Genomic DNA, 9647 nt, shown 5'->3' on the forward strand with positions numbered 1-9647 from the left:
CCCAAATATACAGGTCTTTTGAATACAGATATAGCTTACATGGTGGAATTAGCCTAACATTTAAATGGCTTTGCCAAGTTCTTTTGTTTGCAAGGTGACAGTTCAGAACACTACAAAACGTTATACACTTGCTCGTATGCGTTTCGAAGGCTCATAAGCAATCAGATTTAAATTTGCAACTTGTTAATAATAGACTAGTAATCATTAAGATCAAGTTCTTTTTGCTAATTTGCTAAACCTGGCAATTTATAGTTTCTCAAAATGGCCCCACGGAGTTACCGATATGCCAAGAGAGGTCCAAAGTCTACTCAACATGCCTTGTCCATCACAGGTTACTTGTCAGATTATATCAATCAACTTTGAAAGTTTTGCTGTTTGACACTACCTTGGCCATGAGATGAGGCTAAACCGCAATTACTGGCCTATAAACTTGGTTAGTTTCAAGTTGGCAAGAGAACAGGCCCTGGGGCTTCTACTGACACAGCATTTCAGCTGCCTTATGTAGCAAGCTCTCAAATGGAAACTCATCACTCATAACTGCATACAGGGAGTTAAGCACCCAAAACAGTGGAGATTTCACTATCCCCACCCAGCAAAGCAGCACATATGTAGTTTTCACTTATGTTCCCCCCAAAAAAACCAAAATGCCATATTGGAGAGAGACTTTCATATGCAAAAAATATTTTAATATAGTAAACAAGTCAATTTACCTTTCACATGTTTTAAATAAGTTTGTTCATTAGTAAACAATGCTATTTTCCCAAAACAATGGAACACAGCCTCTAAATTCATATTCTGCTCCCAGTTGATCCTATAAGTGGTGAAAAATTTGGACACCAGTATCATTTCACAGATAACAGAGTGGCATACACAGAAGAACAGAGCATCAACAGAGAGTCAAAGAGAAAAGCTTACCCTGGTGATGGGGAAAATTAAGCCACAGAATTCTCTTGAAGGAAAGACTAAGATACTAGCTAAGATTCTATTGGTGTAAGTGTTATCTTTCCATGCCTACCACTCATGTTTGCCTCTCTGGTTAAAGTTCCCTAAGCCATGTCTAATTAAGGGAAAAGGTGCTATGAAAAAAATCAAGCTAGGAAACTTTAATTGAAGCCCCTATTTAACACAAATGCAGACACTGCTGACCAATTCAATGTTCTTACCAGATCAAAAGTAGATTTCTACATATTCACTTGTGACTACATTTATATTAAATAGGGTTTTCAACGGAAATATCCTAGCTGGAATGAAAAAAGCACCTTGTCCCCTAATCTAAACCAGGCCCTACTGAAGCATACAAGGAGGCCCAAAACCATAGATCTGGAGGTGCTAATAAGAAGAAGACAGTCCTCTGGAATCACTCTTGATGAGCATAGCAAATAAAAAAATATGCTGCATTCTTTCCCTCCCCCAGTCTAGAAATCCAACATAACATGGAATTGTCTTTACTAAAAGAAACTTAGTAAAGTGTGTGTGTGTGGGGGGGGGGGGGTCACATGCACGCTTCTGACGGGGTCTGTATGGCTTTAGGCATCTTTTAGCCGCCAGGATCATTGCAACTTTCTTGCTTGGTTTCCTGCTATAGCCCTTTAAAACCAGTCAGGGTGTGCTCTTTGTGTAGTTTACATAGCATATATCTCACCTCTATACAGTCATCGTCTGAGTGTATATATATCTACAAATACATACACAGATATAAACGAAATGCATCTGGGTGCATTTCAGCTAGGCTGACATACCTGAGCTCCACTCTCTGTGGCTTCCCAGTACCGTTTACACCGTATTAAAAACTAATAATTACAATTCGCCCTGCCCCAGTCCTGCGCAAATCGATGGACAGGCAAAGAGGCCAGACAGAGCATCTGGCAGCGTGTCCGCGCCACTGTCCCCAAGGGGCAGACCCCGGAGCGAGGGGCGATGGTCCCGTGGCCCCCAGGCGGAGGCGAAGCGAGTCAGGGTCGGTGGAGGCCGGTCGCTGGTAGAGGGAGCCGCTGTGCCCCTACCCGGGTCGGGTCTCTGGGCTGCGCCCTGTCCGGGCTCGGCCCCCGCTTCCCCGCGATCAGTGGCTCCGGTGCACTCGCTGCAGCACGGTGGGGTCGGGGGCTGGGCCGGGCTCGGCCCGCGGCGGTGGCGAAGTGGCAGCGCGCTCAGTCCCGCCCGCCCCTTGGCCGGAACCCGGCCGCGCAGGCGGCTCCGTGGGGCCGGCTCCCCGGTGCGGCTCCGTGGGGGGCCCTGGCGTCGTCCGGCCGGCGGCTGCGGCGCTGGGCCCTGTCGGCGGGCGCGGCTGGCGCACCGGCTGCCAGATGAGGCTGTAGTAGACGGCGAGCACGATGGCGGCCAGCGAGACGGAGAGCACGTAGGCCAGCACCGTGGCCAGGCGCACCCACTTCTTGTTGGTCTTGGCCGCCATCCGCGCCTTCTTGTCCCCGGTGTAGGTGGCGGGCTTGCCCCGCTCCGCCGGCGGCTCCTTCTCCTTCATGGGGGCCCGGCCCTTGGCCCGCTGCTCCACCGCCCCCTCCGTGGTGGGGGCTCCGCGCCGAGCCGGCCCCGCTCAGGACATGCCGGGGGCCCCGGCGCGGGAGAGGGGCTGCCGGCCCCGCGGCTGCTGCTGCTGCCGCCGCCCGCCGGGATGCGGGGCCCGTCTCCGCCGAGAGCCCCGCGCTTTGCGCTGCCCGCGGGGCCCGCGCGCTCCGTGTCTCCTGGCAGCGGTGCCGGTGGCCGCTTCGCAGCGCGGAACACGCGCGGGAAGGGGAGGAGAGGCGACGGGCGGCTCTTAAAGGGGCAACAGGGAGGAGCGGAGTATCCTTAAAAGGGCAATGCCCGCCCGCTCGGGTAGCCACCTGCCAGCGTCGGGCAGGGCAGACCGCTGTCTCGGCCCCGCCCGCCCCGTCCCGAATTCCACCAATGGGCACTGATATATCAACAGCTCCACGTGCCACGCTGCTCCGGGCCCGGCACAGACCCGCGGCGTGGCGCGACCCTGCCCACGTGGCTGGCTGGCTGCTGCTGGTCCCTATCCCGCCCTGCGCAGTAGCCCTGCAGCGCTGCCCTGCGGCTGTGAGCGCTGGCTGGGGATGGCGCCTGTTCGGAATTATGTCAGCTGGCAGGACAAGCGCGGCTGTGCAGGCGAGAGGCGCCGTGTTCAGCTCCCTGTCAGCTAAGCCGTGCTGGTACACAGTGTCCTCACGCTCATATTTATAACACGTGTCATCACCCAACCTACCATGCCTTGCCCACTGCAGTGTAGGGGTCATGCAACACCACAGAGATATAGAACCAGATGGGAGACGGGGGGAAGAAGCAGGCCACAGCTGTCCAGCACCGGAGAAGGGAGGTAGAGGTGAGACATACCTACCATATGGGTTTCTTTATCAGGGGATGGCTGACTTTATCCTGCCACAATGGCAATGGGTGCGTGGGCCAAATTGCAATCCCAGCAAATGCTAGAGGAAATCACAGCTAACCTGGCAGCCATGGGAATTTGGTGAGAGACAATTTTGGCACCCTTCTACTGGGGGCTGACCAGTGGTGAGCTGGAGCTGGTTCGCTAGAACTGGTTGTTAAATTCAGAAGCCCTTTTAGAACCGGTTGTTCCGGGAGGCATAACAGGTTCTAAAAGGGCTTCTAAATTTAACTGGCCCAAAGTGGCGCCTTAGGCACCGACTCCACGGGTGCTCCAGCCCTGGAGCACCCAAGGGGAAAATTTGGTGGGTGCAGAGCACCCACCGGCAGCTCCCCACCCCCGGCCCCACCTTACCTCCGCTCTGCCTCCACCTCCTCCCCTGAACGCACCGCCCTGCTCTGCTTCTCCACCCTCTCCCCCCCCCCCAGCTTCCCGCACGAACAGCTGATTCGCGTGGGAAGCCAGGGCAGGCTGAGAAGCAAGCGGCAGCTTCCTGCTCAGGCCCAGGGAGGTGGAGGTGAGCTGGGGGGGGGGGCGCGCAAGGAGGGCCGCCCGCGCCGCAGCAGGTAACCCGGAGGGAGGGGGGCATGCAGGGGAATCGCTCCCCGCCCCAGCTCACCTCCGCCACCCTCGGCCTGAGCGGGAAGCCGCGGCCTGCTTCTCTGCCCTCCCCGGCTTCCTGCTGAACAGCTGATTCGCGGGAAGCTGGGGGAGGGTGGCGCGGAGAAGCAGAGCGGGATGGTGTGTTCAGGGGCGGATGCGGAGGCGGAGCGGAGGTGAGCTGGGGCCGGGCGCAGGGTGGGGAGCTGCCGGTGGGTGCTCTGCACCCACCAAATTTTCCCCATGGGTGCTCCAGCCCCGGAGCACCCAGTGGGTCGGCGCCTAAGGCGCCACTTTTGATGTGATCAGTGGGGGAGCGACTGCTCCCCCTGCTCCCCCCCAGCTATGCTCCCTCGCCCCTAGGAGCCAGAGAGACCTGCCGGATGCTTCCTGGGAGCTGCCCCAGGTAAGCACTGCCAGGACTCCCCACTCGCCCCCTGGCAGGTGCCTCTGGCTCTTAGGGGTGGGGTGGGCACTCACTACGGTGGCCCATGAGACCCTCCTGCCCGGTTCTGGGGGCAGTCAGGGGACAGGGGAGAGGGGTGGATGGGGCAGGGGTCTTGGGGGGGGGGCGTCAAGGAACGCAGGGGGGGTTGGATGGGGCAGGAGTCCCGGGGGGCGGGGGTGGGCAATGACCCCCTCGTGGAGTGAGGAGGGAACCCGTTGTTAAGATTTTGGCAGCTCATCACTGGGGCTGACCCCTAATAAAACTCTAATATAGAGCTTATTATTCCTAGGTCCCAAAGATCTCTAAAGGAGATCAGCAGGGCTTAAATTCAGCAGGAGCTGTCTGGAGCAGAGCTCTGGTAAATATTTTCAAATCTGTGGGGCAGAAGCCCCCTCCCAGGGGACTGAAGCCCAGAGCTCCAGGAAATACTCTGTGAGAATTTAAGCCCTGGAGATCAGTGTGATTATCCCAATTTCACATGAGAAAACTGATGCATAGAAAGAGGAAGTGACTTGCTTAAGGTCACCTGGCAAGCCAATGGTAGACCCAGAAATAAAGTCCATTCCTCATGCAGGCTCAGCCAGTGCTCTATCTCCAGAGCCACGCTGCCCTCAGTGAGTCTTTCCATTGACTTCAATAGGCTTTGGAAAGATCAACCTATCACCATTTAAACTCTTGTAAAGTCAAACTCAGTTGCATAAGGCCCTCCAAAGACAGCTGAGACCTTAGATGGCTGTAAGCAAAACAAAGCCAAGTACAGATTTGCCTAATCTCAGAGTTTTTGTTGGGAGGGATTTTCTCAGTCAATTAAGAGTAACTCCCCCTGAAATCTCGTCTCCTTCAGATGTGTTGCCACTGTAGGTGCAATAGCTACAGATATTGCAACTATGAAAGTGATGAAAATGACATGAAATGAGACACAGTGATTCTCAACCTTTTTTAATTTGCTGACCCTTAAACAATTTTAAATGGAAATCTTTGGAAATCTTAGACATAGTCTGTGGACCTCCGGGGGTCTGCAGACCACAGGTTGAGAACCACTGGTATAGATGGAGCTAGAGAAATTAGTGGTGCCCTGACAGGCCATGAAGAAATTAGCACCCATGTGAGATTACCTTTCTGGAAAAATAATTTAAGAGAATTAAGGTTACAAAATATTTAAATTTTTTTAACTGAAAAGGGTTAAAAGTTTTGAAAACTCTTAAAATTATTTTTTTCAAAATTCTTTTAAAAATTGACTTGTTTTGACCTAAAAGCTCAGCTAACAATTTGCATACTGGTTTACATAGCAAGGCACCCCCCCCCCCGCCCCAACTCTTTCTTCAATCCTTCCCCCTTATAAATCCTCAATAGTCTACTGGGAAAGGAAACAACCTTCTGGTGTCCAAGGGGTAAAGAGAGTCTTGTTGTTCCTTGACTTTAGCAAATCTTTTGACACGGTCTCCCACAGTATTCTTGCCAGCAAGTTAAAGAAGCATGGGCTGGATGAATGGACTATAAGGTGGATAGAAAGCTGGCTAGATTTAAGGTCAGGCTTAACGGGTAGTGATCAATGGCTCCATGTCTAGCTGGCAGCCGGTATCAAGTGGAATGCCCCAAGGGTCGGTCCTTGGGCCAGTTTTGTTCAATATCTTCATTAATGATCTGGAGGATGGTGTGGATTGCACCCTCAGCAAGTTTGCAGATGACACTAAACTGGGAGGAGAGGTAGATATGCTGGAGGGTAGGGATAGGATACAGAGGGACCTAGACAAATTAGAGGATTGGGCCAAAAGAAATCTGATGAGGTTCAACAAGGACAAGTGAAAAGTCCTGCACTTAGGACGGAAGAATCCCGTGCACCGCTACAGACTAGGGACCGAATGGCTAGGCAGCAGTTCTGCAGAAAAGGACCTATGGGTTACAGTGGACGAGAAGCTGGATATGAGTCAACAGTGTGCCCTTGTAGCCAAGAAGGCCAATGGCATTTTGGGATGTATAAGTAGGGGCATTGCCAGCAGATTGAGGGACATGATCGTTCCCGTCTATTCGACATTGGTGAGGCCTCATCTGGAGTACTGTGTCCAGTTTTGGGCCCCACACTACAAGAAGGATGTGGAGAAATTGAAGAGAGTCCAGCGAAGGGCAACAAAAATGATGAGGGATCTGGAACACATGACTTATGAGGAGAGGTTGAGGGAACTGGGATCGTTTAGTCTGCAGAAGAGAAGAATGAGGGGGGATTTGATAGCTGCTTTCAACTACCTGAAAGGGGGTTCCAAAGAGGATGGATCTAGACTGTTCTCAGTGGTAGCAGATGACAGAACGAGGAGTAATGGTCTCAAGTTGCAGTGGGGGAGGTTTAGGTTGGATATTAGGAAAAACTTTTTCACTAGGAGGGTGGTGAAACACTGGAATGCGTTACCTAGGGAGGTGGTGGAATTTCCTTCCTTAGAAGTTTTTAAGGTCAGACTTGACAAAGCCCTGGCTGGGATGATTTAGTTGGGGATTGGTCCTGCTTTGAGCAGGGGGTTGGACTAGATGACCTCCTGAGGTCCCTTCCAGCCCTGATATTCTGTGATTCTATGATTCTTAAAAAGGCAATGAAACCGCAGTGCTGAGCTGGACAGGGAGATCCAGTAGACTCTTCTTAAAAGGGCAATGTTAATTCATTTAGGAGGCATCTGAAGCTGTCAGCTAGTTCTGATCACCGTGCAGCTGCCTAAACAGTCATGCTATGGGCGGTAGAATTCACTCTTGCTTTACCAAAAGAGGACCATTTTGAGGGGCACCTATATAGATTTGGGAAGTTCTGGACCCAGATCCTGCATCTGTGCAGCAGAAATAACAATGATCTGACTTCTAGCCGAGGCAATTGACATCATAGTAGGGGAAGTGTTCTCCTTTCTGTTCATGACTCAGCTGTAGTAATATGCAACATGGATGTACAAGTCCAAATACTGGATGGCAGATTCCACTGTAGTTCAGCACGAGATTCCCAGCTGACAAGGACAACAAAAAGTTCATCATCTAAATTGGGGCAGAGTGCTCAAGATCAGTCCAGTCAAACTTAAAGGTACACTTGAAACAGACAATATAAAGCCATACTTTATACTGCACCTGCTTTTTTATGTTATTTTATTTTTGTATTACTAGTAACAGCATTTTAGAAACTGGGAAATGAAATATTTGTTCTTTTTCATTTGGCAAACAATAAGCATTTTTATTGTGATCTGAAAGGAGCAAAAAATTAACAAGACTGTTCTTGTTTAACATAGACAACTTCCTAAACTTCAACTTATGACACGCTTTATTTCAAAACATTATTTCTTGGAATGCCAGCATCACCCACAATGTCAGTTTATATCTGTGGAAAATATGTGTTAATGGCTGTTACATTTTCATACAAGCACCTATTCTATTCTAGTTTTTATACTACATCTGTCACTGTGGTACCTGAGCACTTTGCCCTAACTGAAGCCAGGTTCCAGGGACCTGAATAATGATAAGATCTGATTTACAATAGTAAACCTTTCATGAACTGGAGAAATAAGTTGTCATTGTTTTAGAAATTCTGTAACACACAAGGGTTTTCCTGGTTCATAGACTTTGAGTTTAAGCAGATGGAAGCAATATCTCAATTCCAACAAAATTAATTTTTAATTGACCCTAATTCTCACAAAAGCAGAGTTTTGACTAATTCTTCCTGGCTGGTTTCTCTTAGCATTTAATGATAAACTCATCCCTGTCTCTTCTTTTTGTGTTCAACTTCTCAGCTTTCAATCCTGTCAATCACTTTGTCCTTCTTTAGCACCTCAAGCAAAAAGTCAGTGACACCAGCATACTCTTCTCCTGCTTTGAATATATCTGTCTGACTCCTCATTTTGGAAGGAGGCTTTACAATTTCTCACCAGTCCCTCTGTTACAGAGTGTCTCAAGGCTCTGTCTTCAGACCTCTTCTCTTCTTCACCTCTCTCCTACCTTTGAGACATTTTATTGCTATCTTCAGGCTTGGATATCACTTCTATACAGGAGACACACTCATTAATCCCTCTGTCTCCCATCTATCTCCCCATTGTGAGTCAGCTCTTGGCTACACTGTAACTTCCTACAATTGAATGCTACAAAGGCTGAGGTCCTTCTTCTGGGGAAAAAAGTCTTCTTGATCCCCTATCAATCTCAGTTTAATTCCTAACTTCCTTCTGAGTTTATATATCTAGGAATTAGTCTGCCCCAAATTCATACGTTCTTCTTAGTCAGCCTCTTTTTGCATTGCCATCATTCAGATTACCATCATCTTGCCTCTTGTGAAATCCTCGTTTGTACCCAAATGACTTACTGTCTCAGTTCTTGTAATTCATAAAGTACTTCCTTAAACCCTGCTCTCTGAATTTCAGGGTGTAAAGACTGACAAAGCTAGTCTACTCGCTCCCTGCAGGATGGGGAACCATCTCATCCCCAATCTCTCATCTTTCCAATGGATTCCTCTCCAAAATTGTCTTCATCTTCAAAACTCCCCACACATGCACTCCCTCCGACTTCATTATTATTGATTTTTTATTCTGGTGGTGCCTAGGGTCCATCATGCTAGGCACTACACACCCCAGGCCAGGGCTCAAGTCCTGACGTCACGTTCAGGAACACCATTCAAGCACTTACTTTCGGAGCTGGAGTAGCGTTCCAGTACTGTCAATTAGTGATAGTACTGGAAGTGTGTTTCAGCACTTCTGTTTTTAGGACTCAAGCACTGCTAGACACACATGTAACAAAAAGCAGTCCCTGCCCCCATGATTTTACAATCTACATATAAGAGATAACAGGTGGATACCTCTAAGAGGTAGTAGAAACACAATATAACAGTGAGATGGTTATGATTAGCGTAATAAGAAGCAGCCACAGCTGCCTAACGTAATCCTACTTCCCTGACATCAAATCCACCTACTTCCCAGCAGCCCATTCCACTCCTCCTCTTGGTTTCTGTCCTGTTCCACTTCTGACTCTCCACAGTTGGTGGTTACTCCTTTCCTGACGCTGCCCCATCTATCTGGAACAATCTTCCCATCCTTCCCCTGAACCACTGAGTCAAATCCTTTTTTAAAAATCTCATCTTAAACTATTCCTTTTCCTTTCAGTTTTGGATTGACTTCTTGCAGCGCATTTTATGAGACTGTGTGTTACACAGATGCTCTGCAGAAACACAATCGACTACCATGCCAA

The 9647-nt window shown here is 49.6% G+C and overlaps 1 protein-coding gene across 1 annotated transcript; it reads right to left on the reverse strand.

Annotated features, from left to right (window-relative positions):
• Positions 1 to 701: 701 nt before the first annotated feature.
• On the reverse strand, positions 702 to 2905 carry INAFM2 (InaF motif containing 2). Its single transcript, XM_084631458.1, has one exon. The coding sequence runs from the start codon at positions 2477 to 2479 to the stop codon at positions 2060 to 2062; it is 420 nt and encodes a 139-aa protein (XP_084487584.1). The 5' UTR covers positions 2480 to 2905; the 3' UTR covers positions 702 to 2059.
• Between the last annotated feature and the right edge of the window lie 6742 nt (positions 2906 to 9647).

The sequence above is a fragment of the Lepidochelys olivacea genome (assembly GCF_965140295.1).
Source record: "Lepidochelys olivacea isolate rLepOli2 genome assembly, chromosome: 6".
NCBI lineage: Eukaryota > Metazoa > Chordata > Testudines > Cheloniidae > Lepidochelys > Lepidochelys olivacea.